Here is a 12,907-nt window from a genome sequence, read left to right on the forward strand (position 1 = left end):
GTCGTAAGTTTCGTCTGTTACTAGACTGCAATTAGTATCTGTGACTTCCTTAATTTGACTAGAAAAAAGTCTCATGTCTTTCACAACAACCTGTCTTATTCTCCTACTCAATGCTGGATGTCTATCAATGGATTTTGCTTTTCAATAATTTTCACTGTACTTTAAAAAGTTGCAAATCACAGTCTTACTGCAATTCACCTTAGCTGCGATCGCCCGCTGTGACAAACCTTGCTTATAGAAATCTAGAATTTGAGCAGACTCAACTTCGGTAAGTTTTCTTGCTTTATGCACGGTCTCAACTTTACACAGTGATTGCTAATCTGTAACTGAACTAAAACAATTTATACCCCTGGTTTTATAATTTTGGTCAAGTGTAAAATGTAAATTTCTGAACTAAATCTTTGGAATGTAGCTTTTTGTTTCCATAACCTTTTAGATCGTAGTATTGGTAACTTTAAGTGGGAGGAGTTTAAAATCTATCCTTACAAAAAAGTTTTCTTTAAGATTTTCAAGTGGTCTTAAATTTTTGATCAGGAGTGTATTATACTTCTGAGACACTGCCCTTTCAGACAATACCAACTTGATGGTGGTCTATTTTGTATTTTTTTACTTTTAGCTGGATGTAGAAACACAGATACACACAGACATTTGCTCTTTATAAGAAGATATATTAATAGGTGGAAGGAGAAGACATAAATTAAAAATCTGGATGAAAACATCTCAACTCAAAGCCATGTTTAGAAAAAGATTAATAATTGAAGTCCAACAAATAAGAAAAAAGAAAGAATTATTTTGGAGAAAGATTGGAAAGAAAAACATTGTTTTTGTTCATGATGTGAATGAATTTATTCATCTTTTTCACAAGAGGAAGAATGGGACACGATTCAGTTCAATTGTATCAGGACATATCTTAATCTTTCATGAGAAACTATCTTTAACACAACGTTAATTTCACCCCCACGTCTGATTTAAATTTGTACTTTTTTATCTCTTCTTCCTTATAATAAATATTTAAATCTGCAAAGTCTGATGAAGCTATCTGATCATTAATCTGATTCTAGTAGTGGAAACATATAACTAAGCAGGTTAAAAATAGTCAATTTTTAAACTTAACCTAACATAAGTATAGGTTTTGAATTGAATGATTCTAATAAATATAACTGTAATGATAATAAGCTTGATTATAATAGTCAACAGAACTGAATTATGTATGGTTTTCAATTCAAATCAATCGATTATTTATGATAACCGTAAAGATCAATCGTTTTTTTTTTTTGTTTTTTTTGTAGCTTAGTTTAGTTCCGTATATGCAAACATGTATAATAGCTTATAATTATTGATGTTATTTTCATAAGTATGTATACATAAATTAAAATTAATAAATTTACTAATTATTAAATAGAACATTTTGGTAGAAAATTCATAAATTAATGTAGATTGTTAGTACAAATAGTTGGGTTTAATGACTTTGATAAAATTCAAAATGGCGTAATGGAAACATATTAAAGGTATTTACAGCTTCTCTTCTAATTTTCAGATTTTAATCATGTCAAATCACACTTCATTTCCTTTTCATGGATTGATTGTTGCTATTTCTTCTGATGAGTTAAAGGCATAATACATTCACTGATTGATATGATAATTAAGTGATTGATTTTGCACTATGAAACAGATACTGTCAAGAATTGTATGAGTCAACTGAATTAAAGGAATAAATTATAAGATGGTAAACGTCATGAATTTTGGAACATAGTTTTTTGTCATTTAATCTCTATATTGCTCTGTAATTACATTGAGCTTCTTAAATAGGGATTTGTATATATTATAAGAAAATATATTCCTACAGAAATTTCCTTTTTTGGTAATTTTATAAGTTCCAAATCTCAGCAACTATTGATCAGAATTTAACAAATGAAGGCTCGTTGGAAAGATAATGACCTGAATTGTGTAGTGGGCTATGTGAAATTTGCCCTTTAGGTCACACATTAAGGAGATCATCCATCATCCAGAAAAATGTTGCAATCATAGTCATTTGTTTTCCTAGTTTTGCATATGAATTACAAAATATTTAATATTTCCCCAAACATGCAAGCAAGTGATAAGAATGGATTTTTCAGAAAGAGGGTTAAATAAAAACTAACCAAAGACAGGTTAGTTTTGTAATCATTTTCTTAAAGCTGTCAAAGACAGCATGTAAAACAGATGTTAAACTGATTATGATGATAATGAGGAGGAGAAGGAGGGTTTTCAAGTTTTTGAAGTTTTCATTTACCTGAAACCTTCCGAACGTGACACTTGCATCTCTTCGACCAATTCTATTAATGATTGGTCATCCACAATCTCATCTGGGCTGATGCAATATGATGGTGCCCAATTATCAATCGAGGCGCAACAAGGTTCTGAGAAAAAAGAAAAGGAACGTAAACAAAAATATTTAAATTCCACTCAGAAAATTTGTCCAAAAGATATTATGGAAATAAAAAATTCATAACAAAACAAAAAATCAGATTTTGTTTTATGAGAATCATTCAAACTACTTTTCTCATCTTTACTTAAGGGAGCATTCAGGATAGATTGAGCTGGCTTTTCCCATAGAACACACAGCATTCTGAATAAGCCAAGACAATGATGAACAGCTAGTCTTGGGACCAGCAACAAATACTACAGTATTTAGTACTAGTTATAGAAAATGAAACAATGAAATAAGGTTGCGTGTTCATATCGCGTCAGGTTTACCAGTTAATAGAAATAAGTGAACGACGAAATGGAGTTTCATTTTAACGTTTAATAAACAACTTTATTTGTCATCTTCGTTAGTAGCTTCGATAGTTGAAGAGAGAAACGTATTAGTATGAGAGTTCATTGAAAGAGAGAGAAAAGTGTTCAATGTGCTTAAAGATAGATTTAATATCATGCCGGCTGGTTGAAGAAGAGAACAGTTCAGTCCACACGTGTTTATAGCTAGTTGTAGCCGGGGCAAAGGAAACCGGTTAAAAGAGAAAGAAAGGGCAAAGCCTTCAGTGTGTTGACGTGTTGTCATGCGTGAGTGTGAGTTGCACTTTCTTTAGCATGACAAAGAATGTTCGCTAATGTACCGCACGTGGAAATAAATGTAAGTTAGAAGAGAGCCCTAGCTCGCTCATAGTACTCACATCCAGCTTGGAGCTTCAACCCCAGGCAAAGTTTGCTGTTGGGCAGACCAGCAGGCAATTAATGGTCTCAGATTTCGCCTTTTATATACTCTGTCACATGATTGAGAGCTGGCTTGTGATTGGATAAGCCATGGAGAAATGGATTTGAAATCTCAAAGTTGTAAGAAGTAGTCTCTGCCTGTCTGTTGAGGCTGCTACATAGTGTTGCGAATAGGGATCCAATCAACCAAGCGTATCATCACAGTTATTCCAATCAGCATTTAAGTCGGCAATTATCGCTGATGTTCCGATGTTAATGGTATTTTTTTCTAGTCCCTCGATGCAATCAAAATATCAAAAAAGAAGTGTCAAAATCAGTTATCCTAACAAAGATCGAATACAAAAATTAATAATAGATTTAACATAGCAAGAAGAAAGAATGACGTTATGGTGTTGATATATTTTTGTGTGTGCACATGGTGATTCAGCATGAGAGTCAAGATGATAATGACTAAGCTGTTCAGAGTTTGTAAAAATGTTAAATGTTCAGGAAAGGAATATTTTAGCAATAAAGTTAATGTTTGTAACGTCTTGTATGGTCGCTAGGACTCTATATATGTAAATGTATTTAGTCTCATAGGTTCTGAATTAAATGTGTAAAGCAAAATAAAGGGACAGAAATCTTGGTCTGACTGAGGCAAATGAAACAAGAAGGGTAAGTATTAATTCTTGCTGATCTGGTACTTCCATGTGGAGAATTGAGATGCGTGACGCATGCAAAACGATGTTGGTTGTTTAACGTCGGACCAGACAGAGTCAGTGATTACAGCATACTGGTTCGAGTTCGACTGACTGGTTTTGGTGCAAAGTGCCCTTTTTATAGATTTCAAATCGGCTCCACAAAAGCTGTCAAAAAATATTTTTGAAATTCACTTTCTTTTAAATCCGATATGATGAAAAAACAACATCGGTTAACCTATACGGATAGGGTCTCGACGTCCCGCCTCATTCTGAGTTTGGAGAAAAATCGTCTGACGTGAGCGGTGTCTAGGCGAAAAATTACCCCTTCAATAAAGTGCCGCGTTGTTAACTTAAGAAAAAAAACAGTTCAAATAATTAGAATTTTTTTTTATTTTCACAGTTCAAATAATTAGAATTAAAAAAAAATAAACAGTTCAAATAATTATTTTTTTCCCCCTTATAAATTCCGCAAATAATTAGAATTTTTGGTATACCGAATTTTTTTTAATTCAACAGTTCAAATAATTAGAATTTTAACAAAAACAAAAAACTTCTGTCGTATCATGCGCCCTCGGTTGTATTTTCTTTTTGTTATGACACTGCATTTCATCTATCGCCACAATTATTCCAGGCCCCTTAATTTTGTTGGGGTTGGTAATAATTTCTTCATGTGAAGGGCACCTCCAACAATAATTTTTGTTCCTTTTTACTTCCCTCATTTGTCTTTGACAAATGACACAAATAGGTCCTTCTTTTCGTAAGATGTTATTTTCTCATGAGAAAATTTTTGCCTCATTGTAACAACTCTAGAATTTGCTCATGCTTGTCAAATCCATGCTGAAGGGGTTTTAGGGTTAGGGTAATTTTCTGCCTCGACACCGCTTACGTCAGACGGCTTTTCCCTAAATTCAAAATGAGTCAGGACCCTATCCGTACAGGTTAACCACAACATCTTGCGATGAAATACGCCTGCATAAAGAAACAGAGTTTTAGTTTTTATGATTGCAAAAATTGTGTGGGTGTAGACAGCAGCTGTATGTGCAACTGAAATGTTCCTTGTACAACCACTTTTAATATTTGTAGCGAGTCGCTACACTAGGGACCGAAACCAGGTTCAGCATCAGCTTTGATAATGTATAACTACATTTTTCAGCTGGCCTTCCAGCATCTTCATCAATCTTGGAGTAGTTCTAGAGCTATTGTTTTGTGGATAAACTTTCCTGAGTTGCAACGTGTGGCTGAACCAACAAAATCTTCTCTTTTAAAGTGTTTGATTAAAGGGGACGGTCCTTCATTGCATCTTGATTTGGATCTTGGAGACAAAACGTACCAGTAGACCCACAGAATTTGACGAAGGTAGTATAGGTCAAACACTACCCAGCTTTTGAGATTTGCAGCTTTCATCACTCAGATCCTGTGGCTGAACAAGCACCTGATAAATCAGAACTTTTGCGCAAATTGTGATCTAACAGCACTTCAGCCAATGAAACCTCTGACCTGCTTCAGGTGCATCTTGTTTAACTCGAGAATCTTCATGTCAAACTCAGGAATCTATAAGAAATTCCAAACGGATTCTTTATTTAATGAACAGCAGTGGTTTGCTCTAATTCTGTTAGCCATGAAATTCTGTACAGTCATAAAGATTCCCATGTTTTTTTTTCTATTTTCCACTGTTAATGCATTTTGCTACCCAAATTGTTCTTTATTAAACAGGGGTAAATTTGAAGTCTTGAGCTCGGACAGCAGTTATTATGCGAATAAACAGACATGTCTTTCTACATGTGTAAAGGCTAAAAAAATGTTATGCTGTTAATTGATTTGTTTTGTCACCTGTTGATAGAACTTCCCATATGAAGATTAAAGAAGATAGGTGCGTTTTCTTTATTTACTTCATAAATAAATAACAAAGGTTTTTAATTAACCTACATCTATATTATATTCTCTTAGTGTATGTGTCTGTGCATTTAACAATTACTTGGTGCAGCAAACATAAAATAATGCTATCCATTCAATACATGATTAGGGGTTAATAGGGATTGATAGTAATTAATCACCACAATACCATATTTACTCTAGAACTTTTTTCTGAAACTAATGGGCCGATTTACCTGAAATTTTGTATAGAACTTTGTTATAAGTTGCAGTGAACTAAGTATTATGATATTCATTCGATACATACATAGGAATTATTTAATGCAAAAATGAGTTTAAATTTAACCATATTCAACCATCAATTTGACATAATGCACTTTTCTAAATCAACTTTTAACATGTCTGGTCAATCATAGTTCACAATCCTTTCATAGTACTGTTCCATCATTCAATTTGAAAATCCCACTCTTGTCGAGTGGCTTTTGGCCTTCATAAGTGGTGAATCATTTATAAAAAAACAAAACGATTATTACAAGACAAATAAAAATGTCTTACCGATATCTGGGGTCCACTCTGGTTGCAAAATTGGGGAAGCTTGTGATTCATCTCTTTGGAGAAAGATCCACTGAAATCAATGAATGAACAATTAAATGTCTCATAGAACGAAAGAATATAAGCATTTGAAAATAAAAATAATAAAAAATAAACAAGAATTGTCAGCCGATTCTGGTCAATGGAATGTAACTCGCTAATCTCTCTCTCTCTCTCTCTCTCTCTCTCTCTCTCTCTATATATATATATATATATATATATATATATATATATATATATATATATATATATATATATACTAGAAGACATACTCGATGTTGTCTGGGATTGAATGGAGATCAACAAATGTTCCACCCTCCTATACTTTTATTGTCATCAAAATTGGTGAAATTGCTCACTTTTTAATCAAATCGATTAATTGCCTGCTCTAGTTAGAGACCCTCCCCCCTCAGTGTACTGGGAGGAAGCTTCACATGCCTTCTTGTAGTGACTTAGTTCACAATACATTGTAGTCTACATTGCACTGAAGAGAATTTGTTGTTGTAAAAGTTAGCACCTGTCGAAGCGGTTCATGTTTTCACTGCTGCAATTATGGTGTTGCTGTCGGGGAAATGCTGCCCACATAATGTGTCCTTCAAAGATTCAAACAAGTAGAAATCTGTTGGCGCCAGATTAGAACTATACTGTGGGTGAAAATTTGTCACTCATTTCACAGTCTTCAAATTTGTGTGTGGCCTGGCATTGTTGTGTTGCAAAATGTTTTCTTTTTCTCTAGCCTTACATGGGCAATCTCGGTCTTCAGCTAGTAACACCATCACCTGTTTATACAATCTTAGAAGCGTGTTCATCTTATTTTCATCAAACTCATACTCACTGTTTTTTTTATACATATCTTATATTTGCATATCCCCTTATCACTTTAACTATTTGTTATTCTGGTTATTTCATTATTTTACCTTTTAATACTTTATCATTTTTTTTATTATTTCATTATTCCATGATTTCTTATTATTTTATGGTTTTATTAATGCATTTCTATTGTTTTTATTATCGTATCATTATATTTTTAATAACTTATACTTCTATTACTTTTTTATTCCTTATATATATATATATATATATATATATATATATATATATATATAACTTTTATTCTTTTCAATATCAATACAATGTCATATTGATATAGCAACATCTTTTGTTTTACTATAGAAATTACCCCTATCATTTGGACTCATATTAATATTTTATCATTTTTATATTCTTTCATTTTCTTTATTACTGTGTATCGTTACTAATAATTACCAACACTATATAGATTTTTAAATTAAATTCATATTCATTATTAAATGATGATATTTACTACTTCTGGATTCTGTCATGGTCTAAAGGCTGAGGAAAAGAAAAGTGAGACCCTAGGGTGGGCGCAAGTCAAACAGTGGGCGTAAGTCCATGGCAGAGCGGCTACGACTGTGATACGGCTGAGATCAGGTTATTTTTAGAATCCATGCGAGGCCATGCAAAGGCTGTAGGGAACACGAACAGCAACAACCGAGAAGCGGAAAGGAGGAAAAAAGAAAGAGAGGCAATCAGGATTCGTGCTTCGGTAAGGGAAGGCAATGTTCTTGTTTTCTTGGCTCATAGAGTGAGAGGTGAAAAAGCGAATGATACCTTATAACATTATACGGTTGAATCTGAGTTAGCCATGAAGAGCGACAAATGTTTCTCCCTTTTTTTTTACTGGACTCCGAAAGGAAAAATAACAAAGAAGGTAATGAAACTAAAAAAAAAAGGAAAAAAATAAAAGAAATTTTATGTGCGGTAACATATTACCCCGAAATGGATCCTCGATTTGGATTCGCTTGAGAAACAGGTTTGTGAATTTCTCCTCCTCTAAACCCCCTCCCCACTCCCACTAAAAAGACTTTTGTGTTATTGCAATCTGACAGATACTTGGCCGGAGTTTACCATGCGGATGGGCAATTAAACAAACTATTGACTCCATCTCGGAACTAAACCCTCCCCTTTTTTCCTCGGGAATTAATGGCAACCACTCTTTCTTTCCCATCATCAATAAACTCTTTTCTTTTGCCACTTTCAATCCTGGGTAATTTTTTGGTTTGTTTGTTTATTTGTTTTTATACATACAAAAAAGGATAAATAAAGCCCATAGAAAAGAAAAAATATATAAACTATATTTCTGCTTCCGACCTCCTCATTATTTCATATTGAGCTTTTTTTTGGGGGGGGGCTCCTTTTTGCATGCTCGCTTCTTACTGTTTTGATTAGAGACTCAGGAAAATTCGATAGACGATTAAATTTGCTTACACTCAATTGGGTGCCCAGTGTTGCCCGGGTGTTTGGAGGTGTGATCTGAGCAACAAAAAAAAAAGTGGTAGTAGGCAGGCAGGCTCAAATCCGTACCATGAAGGAGGAAAAGAACTAGAAAAAAAATGTGACGTCTTTGCCATTGTGTTCATCATAAAACTAGAAGTGGCGAAGATTTAAATTAAAGTTAGTCAATTGAATAGAGGGGATACCTTTCGAAAATATCAGCAAAAAAAACGACCCCTCCTTGTAGAAAAGTGCCTAGTTGAGGGTGAAGAATTAATGTTTTTGATCAATTTTTCGCTATTTGGCGTCTGAAGGGTCGAGCTTCAAAATGCTTCTGAAAATCTGTTACCTTTGTCAAAAGTTTTAGGCAGACATACAAACATAGATACATACATTTAAACAGACAGGTGAGATTTATATTATGAGTTATATCTTATAGGATTAGCAAATGTCTCGACAGAGGCGACCTTTCTAGGGCAATTGCTCTTGACATATCAAAGGCCTTTGATAGGTTATAGCATAAAGGTTTACTTCACAAGATCTCCAGCTATGGTATAGCTGGAAATGTCTTCTCAATTATTAAATCATTTCTCTCTGACAGGTTCATAAGAGTAGTAGTTGATGGGAAAAAATCAGAAGCTCACAGTATTAATGCTGGAGTCCCTCAGGGGTCCATCCTGGGCCCAACTCTTTTCCTAATCTACATTAATGATCTTCCAAATCACATCCTTACATCATTCGTAGACATTTTTGCTGACGACACTACCATCTATGGTAGCACATCTAAGACAGTAAATGACCAAGTTCTCTCCGATTCTCTCTCCTCTGATCTTGATCACGTTGTACAATGGGGAAAGGAGTGGCTGGTTATTTTTAATGCATGTAAAACCAAGCTTCTATCTTTACATCATCAACATTCTGATCCCCATCTGGCATCAATTAAAATGAATGGCTCTCGTCTTGAGGAGGCCTCAAGTTTTGACAAGCTTCTGGGCTTGACCTGTACTCTTGATCTTAAATGGAATACGTAACTCAAATCTGTTGCCAAGGCCGCTGGAAAAATGGTCGGATACTTCTATCGATCCAGTAGATATCTCCCTGCTGATGCAATTCTCTATCTATATAAGAGCCAGGTACGTCCAAGGATGGAATACCGTTGCCACATCTGGGCAGGAGCTGCTAGAAAAGACTTGTCCTGCCTTGATAGGGGTCAAAATAGACTTTGTGGCCTCATGGGAGATGTCCTTTTCATTGCTCGGGACTTGTGGGTAGTATATGGTTAGGGTTTGTTTTTTTTTCTCAATTCTTATTTTATGATTTGCTGCGGTATAGTTACTGCTTACAACAACACGTTTGTCAAAGTCAAGTAAATATCTGACGAAGAGATCTTTCTCAAAATATTATATTACACGGACATACCACCAGACCGACTTTCCCAGGTAACCACTTTGCAAATATAAATATACTGCGTATATGATATATGAATATGTACACATGTATTTATAAGTTGTATTAATAAATTTCTCACCTGCTTCAGCCTGTGTCTTTCCGTTACTTCTGCATTGCACCACCTTCTACAATTCCATTTATATATATATATATATATATATATATATATATATATATATATATATATATTTTTTTTTTTTTTTTTTTTTTTTTTTTTACAAAGGCATCACCACATTATCAAGGCCCAGAGGCCACTCAAGGATAAGGGTTAAAGAGTGTACAGTAGAAGTTGGTCAATATAGTAATCATTAGTAATGAAAATTTGGTAAATTTAATAACTTATATGGAACGGCTCATCAAGAACTTATTTACTTTAGACTTGAACAAAACCATATTGTAGTCAGCCGGAAAGCAGGAAAACGGAAGACAATTCCACAGGCGTGCAGTTCTAAGAAAGAAGCTTTGTTCATGGAATCTACGTTTAGGTTTAGGCACAGATAAAGAGTGGGGGAAATTATTGATAGTGTTTACAGCTAGACGAGTGTTTCTTGTGAAAGTTTGGCGAGGGGGGACCATAGATTGAAGCTCAGTTGAACACTTTCCATGAAAATAACGATACATCAGAGACAAACTCGCAACATCTCTTCTGTGAGATAGAGGTTGCAAGGAGGAGAAAAGGACATCTCCTACGAGGCTACGAAGTCTATTTTGAACTCTATCAAGGCAGGACAAGTTCTTTCTAGCAGCTCCTGCCCAGATGTGGCAACAGTATTCCATCCTTGGACGTACCTGGCTCTTATATAGATAGAGAATAGCATCAGCAGTGAGATATCTACTGGATCGATAGAAAGATCCCACCATTTTTCCAGCGGCCTTGGCAACAGATTTGATATACGTGTTCCATTTAAGATCAGGAGTAATGGTCAAGCCCAGAAGCTTGTCAAAACTTGAGGCCTCCTGAAGACGAGAGCCATTCATTTCAATTGATGACAAATGTGGATTAGAATGTTGATGATGTAAAGAGAGAAGCTTGGTTTTAGATGCATTAAAAGTAACCAGCCACTCCTTTCCCCATTGTACTACGTGCTCAAGATCAGAGGAGAGAGAATTGGAGAGAACTTGCTTGTTTACTGTCTTAGATGTGGTACCATAAATGGTAGTGTCGTCAGCATAAATGTCTACAAATGATGTAAGGATATGATTTGGAAGATCATTAATGTAGATCAGGAAAAGAGTTGGGCCCAGGATGGATCCCTGAGGGACACCGGCATTAATATTGTGAGCTTCTGATTTTTGCCCCTCAACTACTACTCTTATGAATCTATCAGAAAGAAATGATTTAATAATTGAGAAGACTTTTCCAGCTATACCATAGCTAGCGATCTTATGAAGTAAACCTTTATGCCATACCCTATCAAAGGCTTTAGATATGTCAAGAGCAATTGCCCTAGAAAGATTGCCACCGTCGAGAGATTTGCTAATCCTATGCGATATAACTGTAAGGACATCTGCTGTAGATCTAGCAGAACGGAAACCATATTGAGTGTCACTAAGAAGGTTATTTTTGTTGAGATGTTTGATTACTTCTGTATTTAATACAGATTCTAGCAACTTACTCATGACGCACAGGAGACTTATTGGCCTGTACTGAGAGGGGGATGAGCGATCACCTGAATTCTTAAATACAGGGCATACTGATGAGATTTTCCAGGGAGATGGGAAACTATTCTCCTTAAGACAACGTTTAAACAGTTTTGTAAGTATGGGCGCTAGTTCAGGTTGAAGTTTTTTGAGTACTATAATTGGAATACCATCAGGGCCAGTTGCTTTACTGGAATCAAGGTTTTTGATTAGCTTGGCAACATCACGTACAGATATACGTATATCACATAGCGTGTTTTCTGATACAAGAGGAAATATTGGGGGTTGGCGGTCTTGGTCGCAAAGGGTAGAATTAGCTGCAAAGTTCTTGACAAAGAGTTTGGCTTTGTCTGATGCTGACGAGATTACCTCAGATCCATTGATAATAGTTGGGATGGAGCACACGCTTCTGTTCAGGATTCTGTTTGCTATTTGCCAAAACTGGTGGGAACCAAGCCGCTGCTCAGCTACTTTGGACTTAACAGATTGAGCATACAACTCTCTTGCGTTCCTTATTACTTTCTTACAATGGTTGCTGGCAGTCCTGAAAACGGCTTTAGTTTCCATACATCTATTACGTTTGAAGCAGTGGAAAAAGTGATTTCTGTGCGCAATGGCAGCAGCACATTCTGGAGAGAACCATGGCTGGCTGTTAGGTTTTTGCTGAAACTTTTTAGAGGGTATGAAATGGTCAATACCTACAATTAACCATTCAGTTAGGTCTAATACTATAGAGGACACATCCTTTTTAAACATGGAATGCAGAGGTAGATCAGATATAAATGTACGGAAGCTATCCCAGTCAGCCTTAGTGTATCGATATACTGTACGATGAAGAGGTACGTCTGGGGACTTATTACATTTCATTTTTATCTTAATTGATACAACAGAGTGGTCGGAAGATCCAAGAGGCGACAGAACAGAAACTGAACATAGTTCAGGGCAAGTTGTGAGAAAAAGGTCTAGTAGGCTCGCATACTGGCCGTCATTATCGGGCACACGGGTAGGTTCCTGAACAATCTGAGTGAGGTCATAGGCAATGGAGAAATCATGACAGAACCTCCCCTCATCATCGGTCTTGTTTGAGTGGGTCAACCATTCGACGTTGTGAACATTGAAGTCTCCACATACATGAATGTTAGCTGAAGGATAAGTAGAAAGGACTTGGTCAATTTTCTCAGATATGC

General features: G+C 35.5%; 1 protein-coding gene across 3 annotated transcripts in view; it reads right to left on the reverse strand.

Moving 5' to 3' along the window:
- LOC145254911 (uncharacterized) overlaps positions 1-12,907 on the reverse strand; it is a 72,250-nt gene that overhangs the window by 24,924 nt on the left and 34,419 nt on the right. For all 3 annotated transcript variants that reach the window (XM_080113866.1, XM_080113865.1, XM_080113867.1), the window contains 2 exons: positions 6,300-6,369; positions 2,273-2,399 (listed from right to left, as the gene is read on the reverse strand). In XM_080113866.1, coding sequence (XP_079969992.1) covers positions 2,273-2,399; positions 6,300-6,369 — 197 coding nt within the window. The remainder of the gene's footprint in view (positions 1-2,272; positions 2,400-6,299; positions 6,370-12,907) is intronic.

Source organism: Euprymna scolopes, chromosome 30, assembly GCF_053919585.1.
Source record: "Euprymna scolopes isolate OS-2025 chromosome 30, ASM5391958v1, whole genome shotgun sequence".
NCBI lineage: Eukaryota > Metazoa > Mollusca > Cephalopoda > Sepiida > Sepiolidae > Euprymna > Euprymna scolopes.